This window comes from Channa argus, chromosome 2 (genome assembly GCF_033026475.1).
Source record: "Channa argus isolate prfri chromosome 2, Channa argus male v1.0, whole genome shotgun sequence".
NCBI lineage: Eukaryota > Metazoa > Chordata > Actinopteri > Anabantiformes > Channidae > Channa > Channa argus.
Window position 1 is genome coordinate 24,692,395 of NC_090198.1, and position 23,622 is coordinate 24,716,016.

At 37.9% G+C, this 23,622-nt stretch overlaps 3 protein-coding genes across 4 annotated transcripts in view; all 3 read left to right on the plus strand.

Annotated features, from left to right (window-relative positions):
• The window catches only part of LOC137104941 (heterogeneous nuclear ribonucleoprotein C-like), a 31,728-nt gene extending 16,664 nt beyond the window's left edge, over positions 1 to 15,064 (plus strand). For both annotated transcript variants that reach the window (XM_067486840.1, XM_067486848.1), the window contains exons 3-7: positions 6,479 to 6,529; positions 11,371 to 11,540; positions 12,453 to 12,566; positions 13,668 to 13,816; positions 14,292 to 15,064. In XM_067486840.1, the coding sequence (XP_067342941.1) occupies positions 6,479 to 6,529; positions 11,371 to 11,540; positions 12,453 to 12,566; positions 13,668 to 13,816; positions 14,292 to 14,330 (523 nt within the window). In that variant the 3' untranslated portion in view covers positions 14,331 to 15,064. The remainder of the gene's footprint in view (positions 1 to 6,478; positions 6,530 to 11,370; positions 11,541 to 12,452; positions 12,567 to 13,667; positions 13,817 to 14,291) is intronic.
• Positions 15,065 to 15,213: 149 nt separating this feature from the next.
• LOC137104952 (5-hydroxyisourate hydrolase-like) lies at positions 15,214 to 18,685 on the plus strand. Its single transcript, XM_067486862.1, has 5 exons — positions 15,214 to 16,294; positions 16,819 to 16,877; positions 17,663 to 17,802; positions 17,907 to 18,042; positions 18,273 to 18,685. Exons 1-5 carry the CDS (start codon positions 16,279 to 16,281, stop codon positions 18,360 to 18,362), a joined length of 441 nt encoding a protein of 146 aa, XP_067342963.1. The 5' UTR covers positions 15,214 to 16,278; the 3' UTR covers positions 18,363 to 18,685.
• Positions 18,686 to 18,941: 256 nt separating this feature from the next.
• On the plus strand, positions 18,942 to 23,558 carry pdcd5 (programmed cell death 5). Its single transcript, XM_067486899.1, has 6 exons — positions 18,942 to 19,120; positions 21,113 to 21,153; positions 21,420 to 21,481; positions 21,578 to 21,669; positions 21,744 to 21,815; positions 21,906 to 23,558. Exons 1-6 carry the CDS (start codon positions 19,055 to 19,057, stop codon positions 21,951 to 21,953), a joined length of 381 nt encoding a protein of 126 aa, XP_067343000.1. The 5' UTR covers positions 18,942 to 19,054; the 3' UTR covers positions 21,954 to 23,558.
• The last annotated feature ends 64 nt before the right edge of the window (positions 23,559 to 23,622 follow it).

The following is a 23,622-nucleotide window of genomic DNA, read 5'->3' on the forward strand; positions in this document are numbered from 1 at the left end:
ATATGTTACATTTTCTTAAATGCCCACAGAAAATACTTCAACAGATTAAGGGTTAGTACATAAAGCTACAAATACATTTTACTTTTTTTTTAATTTAAACAAAACTCATTTCATGACAGATCCAGAAATGTTCTTTTTCTCATTTGCTCAGACACTTATGTTCACTCTGAAGAAACATTTTCAACAGTTCACACACAGGCGGAAGCTCATTTGGATTCCAAAATGCTTGTCCACAAACTAAACATTAAAATGCAACAAAAGCAAAATATTCCCTCAAGCAACACAACTTATAGTCATAATTCTACACTCTTTCAATCAGTTACTACACAGTAGACAACAAAACACAAAATAAATCTATCAAGATCCTAATAGCCCATGGTGATTTTACTGTAGATAACAGGCCCTGCTGCACTGCACCTGAACTTTTTAGAGAATCACTGTATAAATGAGATTTTCTACTTTATGTCTGCGTGCAGATCTTTCTGCACCCGGCTCTCTTTGACAGGCAAGACAGTGAGCTACTAGAATTGACCAATTCAGACCCTCAATATGGCACAGTATTTGTACTGTAATACTTCTTCTGTGAAAAACTGAATAGAAACTTCATCTAAACTCTGAAATTAGTTTTGTTTAACTGTACTGCATCTGACTTTTTCCATATTGTTCAAACACAGAAAAGATTAAATAAATATATAAAAAGATAGAAAGAAACTAAATCAAACAGGTGGAAATAAAGAAAAAAAAATCTAAATGGAGACCTAAAATACATACATTTTATATTTAGACCATTTGTTTTCCCTTATCTTTTATCCAGACTTGCAAATAGCACCATAGACAAACGTCTTTTATAGATGGATAAGAACCAATAACCAAAGGGAAACATTTGCATTGAGGATTGCACATGTATACATTTTTATTACTTTTGGAACATTTCAATAAAATTTTGGGGGACTGAATGACGTGTGTTAGAACATCTTAGCAAAAACTGTAAATCAAAAGTCACAATGACATTACACAATGCTAATTTCTAGCTGATTTTAGCTCTGGTAACCATTAAAAATCATACTTTGTGTTTTGGATTTACTACATTTGAGTTGCTTCCAACATGGTGATTAATACACCCTACAAAATGCCAGCCAAATAAATTACTTTTTACAGTGCAGATTCCAGAAAAACCTTCAGGCTGGCAGGATTCTGCCAACAAGAACTTAGCAGGTAACAGGCAGGCAAGGAAACCTGGAACAGCAATGGAGCATCACAAATAATCTGGCAAAGAGTGACTGTGAGCTGCCCTTGACACTTCTCGTTTCACTGTTCTAATGAAAGTGGAAAACATTTTCAAGAGTAGTTATTTATTGAGAGAAGGGCTTGTGGGACATCTTCTTCTCAACATTACAGAGTGGTCTGTCATAGTGTTTCATCAGCTGGATTTTTTTATCATGTCTCATTGCACTCCACTTTGATATACACTGTGTAACAACCTCGTTTGACCTTTGCCTTTCTATCACAAAAGATATGGACTCTTCTGAGACTCCGAGGGGCCATGAAACCTTGAGGGAACATGGAAAAGCTAATAACCAGCCAGGGTCTTTGTCTGTTATTCAAATCCTGACTTGACACAATATCCTCCTCATTACTTCTATTTTCCAACTCATCAGCATCTCTTGCACTTGTCCTCCGTGCTGCATATTTATCTCTGTTTGCCGAATATAATAAATTACTAAAGCTGCTGCACAATGGCAGTGGCAGTGCTGGAACAAATGTAAAATAATATAAACAATTAGACTTACTATATTAAAAACACAAAAAAGACAGGAAATACATGTAAAATAAAACAAGTGTTTTTATAAAATGTCTATTAAATACAACCTCATGTGAAATGTAAACTTTTCCAAATGACAGATGCAAATTGCAAGCAAGTAATTTACGCATTCAGGTTTCTCACACTGTAGTACTCTTTGATAGGTAATTGAGTCTTACGTTAAATTCCAAACTCCTGTGGTAGATAATAGAGAGGGGCTGGAATATTGTGGTCCTGCACTTTGTCTTAGTTTGAGCCAGTCGAAGCCAAGCAGCGACTCCTTGTTTGAGGCATATAGACAATTACAGTAATGTAGGTGTGAAGACACAAAGGCTTTGATGAATTACTCTGCATTTTAATGGAGAGAATGTATCTGATCCTAGTGGTGCAGTTTAAAAATGTGAGCTTTGAAAACATAAGATCTGTTTTAGAACAACATGAGGGGAATATTTGAAGACTTTTAATCATACATTTATTGCAGCAGTGCAGGACGTCCCTAACCCACACACAAAAACATACAGTATTACCTCAACATTAATACCTATTTGTTTTTAATTCCATTTAGCTGATTATGTCAAACTCTGTCAACATTGTATAAAATATTTTGCTTGTTTTATGCATTATTTCCAAACACATCTGTATGCTGACGATACTGTTTTATCCTGTGTTGCTGTTTGTTTTCAATTAGCCTTCAGGTTTTTGTTGTCAGATTAATAAAATAATCCTCCTGTCCTGGTGGCTGCTTGAGTCTACGCTGCTCTAAGCCGTGTGCAGCCGTGGTGAATTAATTTAGCAGGGAATCACTCGGTTTTTAACCGGGCCTTTTTGGTCTCACTTTCACTAATGCCAGAAATGTTTAAATCAGACTTTAATTCAAATAAAAGCTTTACTTTTTTGCACAAAAACAAAATCAGTTCTGGTTGAGATCAGTGACTTCTACTCTTAACGGTTTTTGTAGGTGATTATTAGAATACTCTCACCTTATGCTGCAAACTCACATGTCACACTTAACTGCAAAAATATATAAAATTGCTAAGTCATTTAAATCATAAATTTCCCTTGACATCAGTAAAGTAGCTTTCTATCCATCCATTGCGCTGGCTTAAGTTGCAGACTGTAGTCTTAAAATTAGCTACATAAGTGTGACTTGCGATTTTTCAAATAAAAACATTTAACTTCAAAACACTCAAAGATCCTAAAGATTGATGAAGGTGTGGTTCATCACTGGGTTACATAGTGTTATTTTCAGCTGCTACTCATTTGTCATCCGAGACATCGCCACAAGAATCGCACGTGGACTGTCATTTTGGTTCTTTGTCAGTGTCAGTAAACTAAACCTCTTAAAACCGTAAGCCAATTTAACTATGTCTCTAATTATTCATGTCACTTGCACACACACACACACACACACACACACACACACACACACACACACAACTTCAAGATTTTTCGATAGATTTTAAGAAACAGATGATTTTATGCCTGCAGTAGGTGTTGATTGTGAATGTTAAAGGAAATCACTGCTATGCTTTGTTCACAAAAACCAACTTGCCTCTGCCTGCTATGCCTAATTCACACACACACAGACACACACACTTAGGAACTCTGAGGCTGAGATGATTTATAGCCAGCCACGTCTAATGGATTGCTTTGGCAGTTGAGAAATTATGAAAAGAAAATAATTAGCCTTTGGTGACCCGGCTGTCCATCTCTCTCTCTCTCTCTCTCTCTCTCTCTCTCTCTCTCTCTCTCTCTCTCTCTCTCTCTCTCTCTCACACACACACACTTACATTCTCACAGCCACAGCTAAGTGACCCAGGTACTTGGCAATGTTTTGTGAGTGTAAATACAGTCTAAATAGGCTGTGCTTACCTGTCACAGATTCATCTTCATTGAATCACAAAAATACTCTGTGTTTGTCGTATCATTACTGTACCATGGTGACATTTTTAATCATTTAGCATTCACTTAATAAATAAAAAAAATATCCTGACCCAAATTGCAAAAATACATTCATTTATTAAATGAAAATACCAAAGTGTTCAACATTTAAAGGTAAAAGGCCAAAAACTACAGTAAAAACAGAAATGTGAAAAGGGTAAAGTAGACTGAAAATGCTAAAAAATATAAAATATGCAGCCAAACAGATATAATAACTACAAAGAAGCGGAGATAAAGATGAATAAAAGCTAAGGATTACAAAGGGACTTTACTAAAGCAATGATTATTCTGTCAGCCACAGAGATCTGCAAACTCCACAGTGAGGAAGGTAAAGAAGCGAACATCGGTGTGAAAGAAACAAAGAGTGAACAGCAGCTTAGTTCCCCCTCAGTGAGGATTTTCGAGAATAGCTGTTATTTCCTGTCTCTCTTCTGGCTGAATTCACTTGGAGAACAGAAAGCTCGGCTCAGCTAAAGCACTGTGGACTTACTTCTCTTTTCCTCTTTCCTTCTGCCTCTCAGCATGTTCTTAACTGGCACAGGATGTAAAAGTAGAATTTATTGTCAATATGCTTCTCACTGTTGTGTCCTCAGTTGCATAAGTATAAAACTGCTTCTAATAGTTTGACAACATGAGCTAAAACAACACCCAGACTAAGTGGGATAAGAGTATTCTGTCTTCAAATCGGATTGAAATTATGTTTTGTGTTTTTGGCACTTGTTATAAATTATTTTGTGTTTCCTGTCTCCTGAGCTCTGAAAAGCAGCTGGTTCAGAGAAGAGTCCGTGAGCGTAACGCTGGGGAGTATGTGATAACAGTCCACTCCAAAAAAAGTCTACACTTCAGACCCAGAGACGCACACATTGCATTGAACACTGTGATGTTCTTCTCTGCACATTTGTAGATGTGTAAAATTATCAGTGTGGAGAAGATATTTATTCTCATAAAGAAAAACAAATATCTCTTTCAAGATGGGCTGACTGCACCATGTCTTCTAGTGACAGATAAGCAAATGTGACGTTTCCTAAATAATCACATATATTATCAATATTTTGTCATTAAAATGCTATGTTCTCTATATGTAAATATGATAACAAGTCACAGTTTTTTCGACTCTACCGCCTTTTAATTCATCATATTTTTTATTGTTTCCTACAGCTACAAAAGTTACACAACATTTTATATTAAAAATGAGTCACATGACTGATTAGTAACAAACCGATGGAGAAACTCACTGAACTCTCCTCTGCAGAGTGTTTAATGTCTCTCTCCACTCCCATCAGCATCAGTTTTAGATTCCAGCAGGCACCAGTTTTCTGCTCTACACTAAATGGTATATAGGATATTTTCATCAATAAAAGGTGGACACGAAAGAATAGCTAAAAGTAAAGTCAACACTGGATTTACTTACATCAAGCAGACACAAACAATACACCAAATTAGTAATAGCTCAATTCCGACATGTGCTGGTAGATATTTCAAGATTTATATTAAAGTGCAATACATTTCTCTGAAAATTAGGGTTGTACTGTATGCAACTAAATGGCAAACATGATCACATTTTTAAAGGGAATGAAAAATCAGGGAATGAAATCACTGGATAAATGATGTGTGTGCACATCGCAGAGCAGAGCGTTTCTGGAAGAAAGGAAAAAACTTTGTTTAAATTTGTGTTTGTGTTCACAAACACATTTTGTAAACATGTAAAATCTAACGTGTAGACATTTTCTCTATCAAGCCAAATAACAATCTTTCCATTGTCTCAACACAACTTTTAAAATGTGGTATAAATACTGTACTCAGATAAACTGGATGCTGTACTGCAAGATGATATATTTTGGCAGATTAAAATATGTTAAATGACACTGTCAAAAACACAATGAGGTTCCTGATCAATGATGATAACAAAGAGTTATCACCTGAATTTGTAGATCTTGGCTTTGGAAGGTGACACTTAATGACGTATTAAATGTGTTTATTCAATGCAGGTCTTAAATGCAAGTTACAATGCAAATAAAGACCCATCTTGCAAGTAAAGTTCTTGATTTGAATTGAATTGATTGATTTCAGAGAGAAAGGAAGAGGGTGAGGTCATTTTAAATAAACACAAAGCATGACAGATAGATGAAAGGATCATAGAGACAGAAAGCCACAGTGAGTCAGCAAGAGAGAGGGTGATGAACATGGGGGATTATTAGTGACTCTGTGTGAGGATTAGGGGGGAACGCTGGGGTCTGACACACCAGAATGCAAGCTCGCTGTGGCTTAGTGTCACTGTTCTCTCCTTCACTTCCTCTGGTTTGTTCCGCAGGTACAGTTCACACCTGTCACATCACTCACCTGCCTCTGAATCCTTCACAGACACACACACACACACACACACACACCTCACAGCTTGCCTTGCCAAGCTCATACATTGAGGTGTTCAGTGGGTGGTACAGTTGGAGCATGAGACAATTTCTGTGGATTTTCCACCTTGGATCCTGCAGTAGAACAAATCCAATGGCTTTTTCCAGCTGGCTGCAGATCATGAACACTGTATTCTTTGCACAGTGATTTAACCATATAACTCTGTTGCAGCTTTCAAATACACACATCATTTACACAGTGACACTTTACCAAGCATTGTTTGTTAAGAGACATATGCGATAGAAAAGGAGATGTGCAGTATGTGCCCTTTGAATACTTTACTAACGACCTCCTCTATCGTGGTCTGTTTCTCCACCTCTCCTGCAGATCTGATTTCGACCTGGACTATGACAGCTATCAAGAGGACTACTATGACAGGTACTGTCAGAAAGCTACGCATGGCAGCTCACACACCTTATTGCTTGTCTGTGTGTCACAGGAGGCTAAAGAGAGAGGCTAAAGTAGATTCTTCATCCCTGCTGTCTTCAGTAGCCTCCGCTTCCCCTCGCTGTCTGGTCTGCCACACAGCTGTCAGTCATCCAGCCTTTTCTTACAGTGTTCCCTGTTACTACTCAACAGCCAGGAGCACACTCACCACACTCACACATCTGAAGTCCCAGAAAGGTGTCAACATACAGTCAAATGTAAATGTATTTTGACATACTGCTAATACAGTTGCGCTTAGAAACAGCGTATCTTGCATGTTAAAAAAGACGATTTCGGGCTAAAATAAGAAAATAAAAACTTTGAATTCTGTGGCTGCATTGTAAACTCAAATAATCCCATTATCTCTTAGATTAGCGGCACTTTAATGCCCTTAAAACAGTGAAATAGAGCTCACTATTTGGGACTTGCCACAAACTCACAGTTTAGCGGTGTGTGTTTGCCGTGTCACAGCATACTGTAATAGACTCTTACGTAGTGTACAGTTCGGTGCAGTGGTTATGTAGATGAGGCAGTTAGTTGGACCAAGCTCTACGTGGAGTGGCTCTGTGTTATTGGTCCTCTGAAATTGCTCAGGGACCTTCCTACATCCCCAAGCCTCACTCATAAACACTCTACTCAGCACATCTGAGTTACAGAAGGCAGTCACACCGTGCACAAATGCATGCACATTTGCGCACGCACACACACACAAACACACATACACAAAATACACCTCATTCCATTTGCCTTTCTTGCATATATAGATGCCCTGTTGTTCTGATGATTAACTGTCATCTATTTTCTTTTATTTTTCCTTGCTCTGAATTTTTTTGTCTTTGCTCAGGGGTGAACACTCATCGCTGATTTTCAATTTGTTTTCAACACAGTGCATGATTATTCCCCATGCTGATGGCTAACACTACTGACAGCTGAGTGTGTGGAGGGGAACAGAAGGGTATGTGTGCAAATTTATGTGTATACACACATGTGTTTGCCTCTGGGTGCAAGTCAGCAAATCGGTATGTGGGAAAGAGAGACATTACTGTTTTTGTGCTCTTGTATGAATATGAAAGAAAAGTGTCTTTCAACACACAGATAACAGCTGGAGCTGACAAAGCTGCTTTCTGTGTGGGGTCTAATCCACAGAGAAAAACACTCTCTCGCACACACTCACACACTTTTCTGTAATCCTTAATCGTCTACCGTCTCTTATTGTCTGAGCTCCCATTCTCTGAGATGATACTTCAAAGCCGGTGTAACAACACATTGTCTATCTGCCCCTTTAAACTGCTCCTAAGGACTTTAAACTCACGTAAGTCTCCGGTCTCTGTGTGTCACCACACGGGCAATGCTCAAAGCTTCTAATCTCACACACTTATGGTGGCCTAATACAATTTATCCGTGACATCGCGATGCCTGTGTGTGTACAGCGACGGTGCTACTGAGAGAGCACAGAGAGGTGCCACAAGATAGAAAAAACTTTTCAAGGAAGCCAGGCTCCATTTGACCGACTGTCTAACAGCTCAATCGCTAAATCTACATCACTGTCTGACTCAAAATCCTTGCAGCTGACAGCTTGCCTCCATGTTGTTGGCTTGTGATATACACAGCACAGCAGAGGGGCCTCTCCCTCTCCTGGCTTTGCAGAAACCAGTTAGCTTTGCGCTCAAACTGTCCTCCATCCAGAGATGTCCAGATTGTGACTAGATCCAGTCAGATTGCTGTTACCACAGACAATTATAATTTCTCTATGTTTACATTTGTAACTGTTTTGGTTGTTTTTTTTATTTCATGGACCTGACAACAGACTCTTCTCGCCTTCACCTTTTGGCTTTGCCTGCCTAACTACTCACACACCCTATCCTCTGTCAACTCTCACACCTGCACTCTTTCTCTCCTCCCATTCGCTCTCTCCCTGTCTCTAACTCTCTCTCTCATTTTCTCTCTCACCCTGCTTGATATTTCCCAGGTTTTATTTTGTAGTCCCTCAGCCCCACTTCCTCTTTATAGTCTTTTCAGCCACTTTACTCACCTAATTAATCCTGACTGTTTTCACCGGTTCCCTGGCCTACTCAACCTGGCTCACCCGACCCCATTGCTGAGCCTCAGCTAATCAATACCGCTGGACCTAGGAAACGGCTAGCAGAACCAGCTCCCCCGGATCACAACCGTCCAATATTGGTCCTGAGTCGACCAGGACCAGGAACCCGACTGACTGTTCTGGGATCTGCTTCTGAATCTATTCCCGGGTCGAATGACATCCCGCCTGATTCTGGTCCTGTTCCTGGACCTGGGTAGGCTTATCTCCTTCCTGATCCTGGTCCTGAGTCAACCAGTGACCTGCCTGTTCCGGGATGTGCATCCTTCTTACTCTTGAGTCAGCTGATCCGCTCGTCCTGCCCCCACGCCAGCCAACCAACTGCCTGTTTCTGCCCCTGAGCTGGCCAACACTCTCACAGTCTGAACCTGAGCTTGGCAGGTTGACGTGGGAGGCCTCCACAGGTCGACACTTTGCCTGTTCCTGAGCTGGACAGCATCTGGCCTACTTTGAGGTCAACAGACACCACACCTGCCGCATCTTAAAAGAGATTCTGCAGTATTCATCAGCCTCCAGCCTCTCCTCCAGAGGGGTTCCATATTAGTCATCGACCTCCAGCTCAACCTCCTGAAGAGTTCATTCTCCGTGAGACCAAGACATGAGTGAAGAAACCTGGTTCATGCACTTTACAGTCACTATTCTTTTCCCTTTTTAGGTTATCTGTTCGTGCCAGTTGTGAAGCAATAAAACCTTTTTATTGCACCTTTTTGTAGATCTTGTGACCCCAGGACCCACTATCTACTACATTCCTTTGGGCCTTATAACAACAAAGTGCTTACAATGATCTTAAGCATTCCTCTAAACATGACACACTCTTTGTGACCTCAATAAACCCACCTTGTTACCCTGTTTGCTAATTATCTAACCATGCCTGCCCAGCCCCGAAGGGGGTTTCAGCACATATCCTGGCTCCATCCCCTGTGCCATCCGTCTTACCCCTCCCACTCTCCTTCCTCATCTTCTCACCTAAGCTGTTTAAACCTCCACATTTCTTCCTCCCCCTGGTTCCTTCCCTCCAACTAAAGGCTATTGACTGACTTGAACTCCCAGTTCACTGTGAGTTCCTTGCAGTTTTTCCCTGATGAAACACCCAGCCTTTCGGTTCTTCCGGAGTCTTGTTTTTTGCTCTGTTGCCTGCTCACATTTGTTTTGATTTCCCTGTTCCTGATCTGCTTTGCTGGCACGCACATTTTGGTTAATTGTTTATATGCTCTGTTTGTGCCTTCACTTAATTTGATAATTTTTTACCTTTTCTGAGACACTCTGTACACATTATTTGATTCCCTGTTTACACTTGTTCCTGAACCGGTCTGTTCGGGCGCATGCACATTTTGTTTTGTTGCTGCTGGGTTTGTTTCATAGGTTTCCTCACTGTACACCCATGTTTAGCTTCCCTAGTTTTTTATCTCTCTGCTTAATGCTTGTCCTTTTTGTTTTGTTCATTTTCATTACATTCAGATTTCTGTTTATTACCCCAGCTCTTTTTATTTCCCCAACTCATGTACACCACTTTTAATGTATACACCTGTTCACGATTAGCCATTTTAGGTGAGTAGTCTGATTACGCTTAGTTCCTTAGTTCCATCTTAGCTTCCATTTAGTTTTCCCTTATTCTCCCAGTGGTGCTCTTGTTTAGTTGATCAGCCTCTGGTTATGTCATTCACTTGTTTTATTGTTCGTATCAGTTTTGTCAACAGTAAGGACAACATTAACATTAGGACATTAGCCACAATTCTCTTTGCCCAGTGATGTTTGGTTGGTTTTAGTCCTGTAGTTCACCTGGTCATTGATTCAGTGAGAGTTGAGGTCAAACTGTTCTCAATTTCAGTCACAACAGCACATCTATTTCTCTGAAAACATGCACAAACACACAGCAGCTCTGTAACCACTATAGAGTTTGACTGTGATACACCCCCTGTCACCGGCACTACTAGCCTGGCGGGGAGCTATTGATTGGCCTTGACAGAACCAATTACATTCAGTGACAGATAGAGACATGGAACTGTCCACAGGGATAAGGCGACGCCAGCGCATGAGAGAGAAACAGCGATAGAAAGTAAAAGACAAAGGAATATAGAATAGAAAAATCCATTTTTATCTACTACACACTTGAACAGCTGCTTTTGTTCACTGCCATATTTTCTCTTGCATTACTTTTTCAGTTTACATCACTCCTTTATTGAGATTCAAAACTTTATGGACTTGCCGTTTCCAATCTGTCGTTTGAGTTTAGGCACAGAAACATTTCAACTTACTTACAGTATAAACTTTTGCACATTTAAAATCTTTTTTATATTCATATCAGGACATATTCTAAATTAAATCTATCTAAATCTGAAATAGTTACAATTTTGGTTGTAATCAGGAGCTATTCTGTATCTCATCTGACACATTTGTTGGTGCCAAAAAGGTATTAATTTGATATCCAGCTTTAGTTTAACATTGCACTGTGCTCTGTTACAATGTGAATTAAGGTGAAACTCCCTGCAAAATAATTATCTCCTTTGCTGTCCATCTACATGCTCAATGTGTGGCTAATTACATTGTTCCCAACTCCTTGTGAAGAGGTTTCTCATCATTATTTATACCAATAGTTTGGATCGCATAAAATCACACAGCATCTTTCCACATATTCAGTAAAAAAAAACAAAACTCAGAGCTGAATTGTTTTAAACTTGCATTTATGAATTCCCAGGGTGTATGACTACCAGCGGGTGCCGGCTTCCCTGTCTCCATTATCCCTGGGACCGAGTTTGGCCAAGCGATCCCGTTCCTCCTCCTACTCTTCCGGGCACAGACGCACTCGAGACAGAACCCACTCTAAAAGCTCCAGAGCTCACTCCACTAATTCAACCACAGGAAAGTGTGAGTAATATTAATAATCTTAAAGTGAGATGTTGCTGCACCTAAGTTGCTAGAAACTGTTGTCCTGTCCTGTCCAACCTACTATTCGATGCTGCAGATTTGCTCTGTTTTCCCAAAACTCAAATTAAATAGTCAGTGCTAAATGGAAAGTATACAAAACATGCACTACTGAATATACAGAAAACTTTGATCATTAAAACTCTCTTCTCTCAATCCTTCAGTACAAAGTGTTTACAGACAAAACGTTCTTTGTGAAGTTTACGCACATCACCGCACACAATCACTAGTAGACATTTAAGTTCAAATAGTCTTTAAGCTGTTACCGCCTTTTCTCTGATGCTGCTTTGATCAAACAAATGATGCAGTGGAAACAAAGTCATCTGTATTCAAACCACAGTATATCTCTGATTGGGTGGCAAATCAAAAACACAAACTGCACACATGCTGCCCAAATAGTTAATCAAATCAAAAAAAAAAAAAAAAATCATACACTGTTTCAGTTTAAAACCAGCACCACCGTTAACTTTGCAAGCACTTTCCATTATGATAGCAGCATCTTTTAAAGAGCTGGTTCAACATGTCAAGCTTCTGTGTGAGACATAAGGTAAATAAGATCAATACCACTTTCTTTTTCTTGATTCAAATATGAATCTGTTAAAAGGTGCAGTAGCTTAAAGCCTATTAGGATATAGTCTCACACTGACTCCAGTTTTTGTAAAACATAAAAAAACAAAAGACCGTGAGTAATTAATGAGATTTAGAGGATTAGTTATTTGCTTCAAACAAGTCCATGCAAGCTAATTCTCTCAGCCCAGCTAAGTGAATGCTAACCTCCTAAGTAACCTCCCTACATTCTGTCTAAAGTTATTTCTCTAAATGTTCCAAACATTCTTTGTTTCTCTGTCCCTGCAGTGGGCATGGAGGAGTTGCAGGTGATTAAAAAGGAGCTGACTCTGATAAAGACACAGATCGATGGGCTGCTTGACAGTCTTGACAGGATGGACACGCAGAGGAATGACCACAAAGGTGAGACGCTCATTCAGGAAGACAGTGGAGGCAGATAGGTGTGAGATCGAATGATAGATAATCTATTCTCACATCAAAAACATTACAGGGTGGACTCCAGCAATATGCCACTTTCAGATTTCTGCTTGATTAGCTCCTCCAGTCAGAAAACCCAATCAAAATGATTCAGGGTCTGTGCCACAGGGAACCTGAAAGATGGGAATGCACTGCACCAACGACGCCACTCCTGTTTTACCTGACAAATCCATTATTTTCCTCCAGTCAGGATTTTTGAAAATGTTGAATCAAAGGAAAAATCAGTAGAAGTGTCAGAATTTATGGTTGTGAGCAAATTATGGAACATGCTGAACAAAGAATGTGGTTGAAATAAGTGACTGATGTTGCACAAATATCAGTAAAGCAAGCAGATCACTACTCACAGGCAGAAAAGCTGTTGCTGCCCTCATGTGGACTTTTAAACATAATACAGCTACTGCACTTTCCAAGATCATGGGGAATGAACACGACAAAGCTTTTTCCTCCTAAGGAAATTGGTTTCGCTGCAATCTTGATTAAATAGACTGTAAACTGAAACATAATTTCCACCACTCGCATGGCAAGTCCACCTCTCTCTGAGAGTTAAAGCCTCACTCTCTGCTGACCTTAAACCTCCAAGTGATAATCATGAACCCGAAATCTATAAATCCAATGATTTAGTAAAAAGGATTGTGTCCTATGGCTACTGTAATTCATTTTAACGAATGAACACCAGCAGAAACGTGTGTGTGCATATGTGTGTTCCCCTACCTACTTTGAATGACCTTGGGCGATTGATAGCTCTCATCTTCGTATTAATTTATCTCCAGCTCAACTTGATTCTCCTGTCCCTCACTATCAGGCCCAGCTGTCACTCGCTTCCCCCTCACTATCTCCTCATCTGTCCTTCATCCTGTCACTCCCACTCTTGTTTTCTGTCCGTCATCTAACACAAAGTCAGTCTTTGACAAAAGACAAAAAAGTCTTCTCCACACAAACATGTCCAAATAAAACCGAACTCAAGCTGCACACTAACTTATTCAAATCCTCATGCACTTTCTTCTTCACTTCACTTCTTGGCTGCAGGGTCTCCCCTGAGAGAGGACAGTCCAGTTGGCTCACCATACGCTCTGTCAGCGAGCAGCCCAGAGCACTCCCTCTCTCCACCCAGCTCCTGCCGCCGAATCCATAGGGAGAGTCCTGACCTGAGGGAAGCTGATGATGACCACCATACGGTAAATGCACCATGAGATTCTGAAGTGAAGCATCAGCCTTCTTTGTTTTATTGTCCCTAAAATGCAAATTTCTGATATTATTGAGATTCATGTCACAAATCAAAAGCTTTGTAGCATTTCAGTAATTTTTTTTTTACTTAAAATTAAAACAATACTAAGGAAAATGTTTTCTCATAGAAAGTACAAAATTTCTAGAGACCAGACTGTAAATGAATTACAAAAAATATTACATTGAAAAAAATAACTATTTTTCAGTGTATAATACTACAGTGACAAAACAACTGCACCTTTCTGTCCTGTGAGGTGTTTGGACATGAAATAACTACTGAGATTCTAGTTTGAAATCAATTCATGTTTCCTTAATGAAATTTTACTTAGTCATTCTGAGCTTGCAGTTTGATGAAATGTCTCTTTGTTTTTTTTTTCTCACTGTCCTGGCTCACTGTCTGTCTGTATGCCTGTCTGTCTTTCACAGATGAGCAATCACAGCTCTGACCCTGAGGAGGAAATATGAGGAATGAAAATGAGAAGACACACAAGACGTGGATTAAGTGCCAAACACTGAGGAAGAGAACAACCAAGCCAACACGCATATCAAAGGCTCCATTCCCCTTAAAAACAGGGTGTACATATCAGAACACAATGCATTTAATTGTTTCACAGCAGCACAGTGTCCATGACTGTACTTTTATGTAAACACACTGACACAGCTGGAATATACACTACACTAACATCTGATGACAAGAATTTGTTAGATTAGGCTTAAAGAGATGAGTAGGAGGCAGGAGACCTGTCTGGAGAGTAATAATGAAGAACAGCAGGGTGGTGAGTTTAATCTAACATACACACATCCAAATGAGTGAATTATTTAAATAAGACATTATTTACAGTGTACTACTTTATTATATTTACATGAAAGTCTTCGTCTAAAAGCAGGCCACTTATGCCAAAATCAGACAGAAAAACCTGCAGTGATCATTTATGTGTAGTCATGAGGTGTTGTTAGATCTGCAAGATTGTTTCTGCTGTTTCAACAGTTTCTCCAAAGAGAGAAGAAACAGCAAAGTGAGAAAACATGAAAGAAAGTTTAAAACATTACCTTTCTCCTTTCAAATGATCATTGTTTAATAGAGAACGTTTACACAATCGGTGTGGACCCAGAAATATTACTGAAGCCTAGGCTGTCATAAATCCTTCAAACACGTTATTATAGTTTTTATTTTGTCCATTTAGATGTGTATAACTGGAATATTGCGTGCATGTTTTGTAAAACGAAAATACCCTTTGTGAAGTTTAAAGCACTCACTAGGGCTTTTTGTTGATCCTCATCTCACATTATCTCTTTCTTAGAAATCACAATTTAACCACTCAAAGTAAATTACAGTTACTCTCAAGAGACTGGGTAATCACACTAATAATTATGAAGAGAAACATTGTTATTTTACTGAATGTGAAGGACTCTGAAGGAAATGTTATATAAATGACTGTGTTATGTCACACCTCACAGAAGGTACTATGGCTCCTTTAAATGTATTAGAGAAATGTTATATCTCTGTCTCTTCCACTATGTATTTGGCACTTTAGGATGGTGCAAAGGCCCAGGTCAGTGTGTAATACTGTGGACTATTGTAAACTTTAATGTAATTGTTTAGCTGTCAGATTTTATTCTTGCTTTAGGACTTCACATATGTTTTTTTTTAAGAAAACAACAATGTTGTTATAATTCCACAGTGTTACATGTATTTGTTTGCAATTTAAGTCAAGTGGAAATACTCATTGTCACTGTAGTAAAAGTATTTTCATATTGACTCCAAATGCAGTTTATGGTGGTGTGTTTTTATTCTGAAAGACTAGACCTGAGTTAAAGAGAAGCAAATATTTGAAAATCAAGGCAGTTTTGTGAATTTGTAAAACCTACAAACTAGTCCTGCACGTTGTCTATGTTGCAAGTTAAAATGTTTTTCATGGTCAGTTCAAGCAATATGCAGCTATCCATATTAGAATCAGGTCAAGAAATAAATTTCCCTCTGAAAGCTGTTACAAAAATGGTATGTCCCATCAAAATCCTGTTTGTCACTACCCTAAAGCAAATTGTATTTTCATCTGAGAGGTGAGAGGTGGGGTTCACCCTGATTGGTTGCTAGTCTATCTTGTGGCCAACACAAAGAAACATATAACAGTAGACAACCATTCACACTTACATTCAAACCTGCAGGCAATTTAGAGACAGACAACCTAACATGCATTTTCTTTGGACTGTGGGAGGAAACCGGAGTGGTACCTTGTGTGGTACCCAGAGGAAACCCACACAAGCACAGGGAGAACTCCACACAGAAAAGCCACAGATGCCTGGGGATACAAACCTGTGAGATTCTAGGCAGCACTAACCACTTCGCCACCGTGCTGACTGAAGACATACAATATTTGAGAAATATATCAACTGGTACTTTCCTATTTTGAGAATGTGCACACAGCAAGGTACAAGGTTGGCTTTCTTTCTACACCATCACAACATGTAGCAAAAGTTTTGAATAATCCATGTTAGTTGTTGAGACAAATGTACTTACTGACAGCAAGCATGACACCAGCCTGATCATTTTCTGAAAGGGTCAAAGTTTAACCGTATAATAAAATCCGTGATGCACATTAGACTACTTAAAGCGCAGTGCTGTCTTTCCAGCAGGAAGTTATTGGTTGGCTGCAGTTAAATGTCAAAAAGAAAAAGGACAGTTGTTTTTATTTATATCAACCGTCATCTTCATGGTCCTCAGCCTTAGAGCTGTCCACTTCAATCATCCACTAAGTTCAAAGTGCTGAAAGCTCAAAGTGTGACAAAAAGAGTTCTTGCACAACTGGTCTTCTGTTGACAAAAGGATAAGCACATTTGTACTGAATGTCATACTCAGTAGGCCAGTGTGCAGAAAATCTGATCCTGTTAAATAAACCATAAAATTCCATTTCTCAGTTAAAACTGCTGACCCAGTTTGGATTTTATTTATCAGTTCACATGAGTGCACACAGGCTGCAGCAACTGAAGGGTCACATCGCTCTGGATAATAAGGTAAGAGAACACCCTATAAAAAATCTATATCAAAATGGAAGATTTTTCCTTCAGTGTAAAGGAATATAACATACCCGTATGCTGTGCTGTATTCAACCCTATGGAAACTACATGAGCTACATAAGAGACGAAGCAGGAAACAGCAGGCACAGTTAGAAGTTCCGACTCTAAAATAACAACTTACTTGATTAAATTAATAGAATCATATTTCCAGGGTTTACCAACATTTTATAGTTACATAAAATTCTTAGTTAACTGTTAATGTAAGAGATGTTAACATGTCCTGTGTGATCTTTTTATACATTTACAAGTACATCACAACTTCATTCGAATCTAAATACTCCATATGCCAAAACTTTGATAGATCTGTTTGCATATTTTATAACTGGCTGTTGCAGTACCATGTTACCATGTACCTTGAGAAGTTGGAATAAAATATGAAAATTAAAAATCAGTTTAACTTGATTAGACCTGTATGAATAAGGGGAAATATTTATTTCATTGGGTAATTGAGATTGCTTCAGATTCATGCGGATTTATTCAAAGTCTCATTTACATTTACATTTACATTTAGTCATTTAGGAGACGCTTTTACCCAAAGCGACTTACACTTGAGGTACAAGTCGCTTAAAAGTGTCGATAAAAGTGTCTGCTAAATGATTAAATCTAAATGTAAATGAGACTTTGAATAAATCTGCATGAATCTGAAGCAATCTCAAGCTCAATTAACCATGAAAATAAATATTTCAAATCAAATGTTTAAAAGTGTCACTTCCTTTTTAAAGACCATAGCAATGGCAAGCTCACCCAGTCCTCTGACCACCCATGTGCTGAACACTGCAAACGGTGTCCCTGGATCAAATATGGTCCTCAGCCTCTATCGACAAGACCAATCCACTAATGCCTGGAGTTTGATAACCACTGGGTAATAACCTGGAGACTCTCAAATACTAATACTACTACTACTGCAAAATACTATGAATAACTTAGTTCACTGATCTTCAGTCTAGTCTTGTCTTGTCCCAATAGGACCACTAATGATGATGGACGTTGCCCAGGACTCATCACAAAACAACTGTTTACATCTGGTGTGTACAAAATGCGTTTCGATACTGCTCAGTATTGGGCAAGTATGGGAGAAACCTGTTTTTACCCCTATGTTGAGGTGAGGAAAGTCTTAAAACATTGCATGATGATAGTATAACATCCTCATCTGTTTCCCAGAAATATTGCTTGCTCACTGGCTTGTTGTGTTACAATAATTTCCATTATTAGAACAAGGAAGTTGTATCCTAATTTAACCCATTGTATTGTAAGCATCATTGTATCAATCCTGACCCTTTCTTATGTGTAATTAATAATTTGTTTGTAATAATGTTTTTTGTTACTTTGCAGATTGTGTTCTCTATAAATGATCCTGACCAAAAGTATCATGTGCCTCTGCTCCTGAGTCGTTTCTCCTACAGTACGTACAGGGGGAGCTAGAAATCAAGTGTGATGAATGCATGAGGCTACTCTGTCTATCAGCAGTAACACTTTACAAGCAGAGGCAAACCTGCCATTCATTGTTGCAACAGTGGAGCATCACCTTGTTGTAGTAACTGTATTAGGCTGCCATAATATGTAACCTATATTTTATAAAGCTATTAGAATTTACATCCATACTGTATGATAATAAGTTTATATCAAATTGGTTTTCTTTTGTACACATTCATGTGAATTTAATTGTTAACAGTATGCAAAAAATGAGCATTCTTTTTGTACTTTATACCACATAAACCTGAATAAAATAAACACACTTAAATACATTTTATCACACATGCGTACTCTGTCCCCAAAAAGAAACCACAAAACCTTTCGTGTCGCTCTTGATGCTATCCGCAGTTTATAATTATAAACACAAAAAATACATAAAGACCGTTTATTACATATAAGCACTGTCTAGCCAGATTAGTCTTGCAAATATATAAATATACAAGTAAATGAAATAGGTGATGTCTTATGCGATTATGACTCTGTGCTCGATTGCCTTGGCCTGGGTACTGGATCAGCTTTATCGGTATTGATTTTACTCCCCTGAGCTACGTAGGGCCCTGCCTTAATGGTAGTTCAGTGTGCATTTTATTGCGCTCTCTCGTTCTTTTCCGATCTTTGAGGTTAAATTCCTGTTGTAGACCATGGCAGACGAAGAATTAGAGGCAATTAAGCAACAAAGAATGGCGGAACTACAAGCAAAGCACGGGGTAAGGACGAAACGTGAGCTGGAAAGCGTGTTAGCGCCCACCTTATAAGGAGATGCTGACTTCATTGCTGCTAGCTAGTAACGCTAAACAAGTCACAGCAACTCCGCTTATATGCTAAATATCACACCGAATACATGTGGCTCAATAATAAGAGGCATGTACAATGTAAAAAAAAGCAGCTATCAGAAATCACAGTAATCACATACAGCATGATGTTGCTGCTAGCTAAGAAATGACTTGACAGCGCACACCCACCCCCCGACAGCGCTATTGCAGCAAATGTTAACTAAAGTTGTCAAAACGTCACCTAATCTAGAGTGTTTTTACTAAATGGACAATAAACTGGCTAAGTTGGGCCTGAGCATTTTCTTATATTTTAGAAGGCAGGGAGGTGTTTCTGCACCGTCGATGAATAGTGAGGCATTATTATGATCGTTATTATATTTACACTAAGCCGAGTGATATATCCAAGATCATTAAAAACAGCGTAATCATCATCATTACACAATGCTGACAGTTTTGTTTTTAAAATGTAAACTATACTGTTACATGCATTTGTACGTCATAATAGTGACCAATTATTAAATGTTCCTTATCACAACATGCATGCTTATGTTCAAAAACCTGAAATTAGAACTTAACCAGTATCATCCCCCATAATCTAGTGCTCTGGGCTGTCATTTAAAATTGAAAAAGAATGGCACAAGTATGATTAAAAATAAACAGTGTTGTCAAAAGTTTGGACCTCATTCAATAAATTTTAATTATGGTATCTTTTGTGTTAATACTAATGAAACCAAAATTATAAAATGTAACCTGGAATTATACAGAAAGTAAAGTATACATTTTAGATTCTTAGAAGTAACCACTATTGTTGGAGAATTGGCCATTTGGTGTAGCATTCCATCACTCTCCTGATTGGTCAATGAACACACATAATAATTTTAGATAAAAAAAACTTAACTTTGTTTGAACCTTCAATCTCAAGTCAAATCTGGAAGTGTGTTTTTTTTTGTTTGTTTGTTTTTTAGATAATTTTCTTATTGAAAAGTAATGATGGCCCACTAAACACAAACCTGATGGTTTGGTACAGAATGTTGTGGTAGCTCTGCCTTTAATCCCAACCAAATCTACAATACTGTCACCAACCAAGCATTGCCATGCCATCATACCTTCTCCTTCGTGCTTTACAGTGCCAACCTTGGCACATCACAATCATAAAATCACCAAGAAAGCAAGAAATTCCATTCATTAACTTTCGACACGGCACATCTGTTAAGTAGAAACTATTCCACGTCAATAATAATTGAAGCTAGTTATTTACAAATTTGTACGAAGCTGACATTATTAAAACAATGGCTATTTTCAGAAATGTAATATGAGAAACAATTACTTAACTTTTTATAGTTTACTACTTAAAGCATAGTCTATGTGTTGATGTATTCAGTGTTAATTCATATTTTAAAAACAATAGAAACATTGATGGCATATTAAACAAAAAGTTGTGTCCAAATGTTTGACTGTACTGTATTTGTAAAATGTAATATCAGAATTATAGACAAAAGGAAGAGATGATTATTATCACTTTTGTTTTTACAAATTGTTAACATAGAGATGGACAATCTGTCTGACTTAAATGATATAATGGTAGGTACTAAATGTGAAGAGTCACATTTAGAGTGAACAGTTTTCAGGAAGCAGACAAAGAAGAAAGTGTCATGTAATTCCAAATACAAATGCACACCAGCTCTCCCTCATTATGCTTCCTTAGTGAGGCATTCAAGGACTGTGCAGCTCATAGGTCTTTGCGGTTTCAACTAGGAACATCTGCCTAATGATTCTCAACTTCATGACCAGATCTTTCCAAATTAAGCTATTGAAGTAATCTAGATAGTTAATATCATGAAGCTCTACTGAAAATCTGTAGATTTGGGATGAGGTGTGACAAGGTTCACTTGTCTCTAAACTCTGTGATATTGCATGTGCTTTCAGAATACTTCAGAAAATCAGCAAGGAGAGGAGGCCAAACAAAGGTACAATGTGTCCCTTTTAAATGCCTACAAGTGTAGTGATTTGTATTTACTTAAATACACTGGTTTACAGTTTTTAGCCTTTTAATATTATACATTATTGAGTTATGTAGAAATTATTGAGACATGTAGTAAGACACATCATATTTGAACAGTTATGAGAAGTGTAAACTGTGAAGCTTAAAGTGTAGCTTTGAGACTTGGAGTCCTGACAGTGTAACACTCAGTAGTAGGTAAAGCTGATGTGGTATTGTTCCTATTAATCACAGAGAAACAGACATGAGGAACTCTATATTGGCTCAAGTTCTCGACCAGTCTGCCCGTGCCAGATGTAAGTGTACTCTCAAATTTCTCTTGAAGTCTATTACAATATTCTTCAGAAATTATTCATGTTCTCTTATTTATTTATTTATGTATTTATTTTCAGTGAGCAACCTTGCTTTGGTGAAGCCAGAGAAGGCCAATGCAGTTGAAAACTATCTTATTCAAATGGCTCGTTTTGGGAAGTTAGGAGGAAAGGTAAAAAAAATATCATCATGCTTTAATGTTGATGTTCAACATGTCAACAGTGCAATGAGCACTTGTCTTTTCAGATTTCAGAATCAGGCTTGATTGAGATACTAGAAAAAGTCAGTCAACAAACGGAGAAAAAGACAACTGTCAAAGTAAGTTCCAGTAAAACAAAGTCACATATGCTTGACTCGTTGTAATTATCAGTTTTGCAACTTATATGCTTTATGCACTGTACCTGCCAGTTCAACAGACGGAGGGTGATGGACTCAGATGATGAGGACGATTACTAACTTTAAACAGGAGCCCTGAAAGCTGACAAGAAAATTGGAAAGGATATGTGCTACTGGGACTGACAGCATCTTTGACCTGTTAGCTGAATCCTGGGATGCTACACTAGGTTCTGTGTGTCTCTGGAAATTTCATACCAAGAAGACAAAACAATGACATGAAGTTGACATGGTGGCATAAGCAGTGGTGATTTGGTTAAATACACACAGTCAAATATTCTTTATGACTGATTTTCAGTGACGTTACTACAAATCCCACTGCTTGTGTTGTAACCCTTACAGCTCATGGCACTGTTTGACACAGTAGCTACTGTTTTTTGTTTTCCTTCTTTTTTTTCCATTTCATTACACAGTGGTTGACTTCAGTCACATAAAAGCTAGACAAAATGCAAAAACATACTGCTGCTGATGCATTTTTATCTGGAATGTTCTGTGAATAAAATCCTTTTTTTTCTCTCTATTTAGGGCCATCATCCCATGGGATGTTGCACTATTTCTTTTCTGACATAGATCTTAATGGTTATATAACATTTTTTTAAAAGCCTTAAAACCTTGTTTTTCTATTAGTGAGCCATGTAGAAAGTCATGAGTTATATGAATTGTTGAACACTTTCAAAAATTTTTTCTTTTTTTTAATACAATTTATAGTTCTTGGAGTTGAACAAAAAAATCACATATCACACAGTATCCTCACCATCACAGAAAAAGTTTACCATCTGTGTGGCTGACTGACTACATTCGCTGCAGTTTTGAACTTTATTTGAGAAACTAAATTTACGGGTTGCCAAATGTATTCAAGTACTTTTGAAAATAAAATAAATTCATAAATTAAAAACATTTTTTCAATTTTATTGTTTTAAGTACAGTACCATTAAATGCCACAGTTTGTAACAGATGTATGGCTGTGAATATGTTAGCAGCAGTCTAAGTGGCAACTTAAATATTATAAACTTTCATTTTGTTTTACACAGTTTTGTTCCTGTGTTACAATTATTTGCCTTTAGTTTGTTTGTTTTTTCAAAAAAGGAAATACAGTCACATATTTTGTAAGCAATTAACCTGTAGTCTAGTGTAACAGTGTCACACTCATGTGTTTAGGTTTTTAACCATGGAGCCCTTAGGTGCAACCAAAAAAAATGAAATGGTATTCGTATTACATTAGGAGACACAGTTCACTGTAGAAAACCACTGATTTTACCCTTTTAAAGTAATAAAAACTTCAAGAATATACTTATTGTCCAGTTATAAGTACAGTACCTTTTCAACATTATGAATTGCATTTGAGTTTTAATTGTACAATGTTGTTGTTTTTATAATAATTATAATGTAGTTAACTCAGCCACTGTTCTGTAAGATTTCTGAGCCAAATGCCAGTTCTGTCTCTTTAGAGGTATTAATCATTATGCAGACAGAATTTCCTCTATCATTGTTACTTGGATTATTACTACCTGCAATTGTAATTTGTCAAGGTGGGGCATTCAGATTTTTCTTTTTATATGAATGTATATTAAATTATGTTATACTTGTAACGTTATACTATGTATTTTGTGTAGTGTACAATATTAAGTAGTGTACAATATTAATATGAATATAATATCCTCGAATCCTCCTTGTATCCTCCTTGTACTTAAGTATAGTAGTTTCCCCAACTGTGTATTACATCCAATGTAAG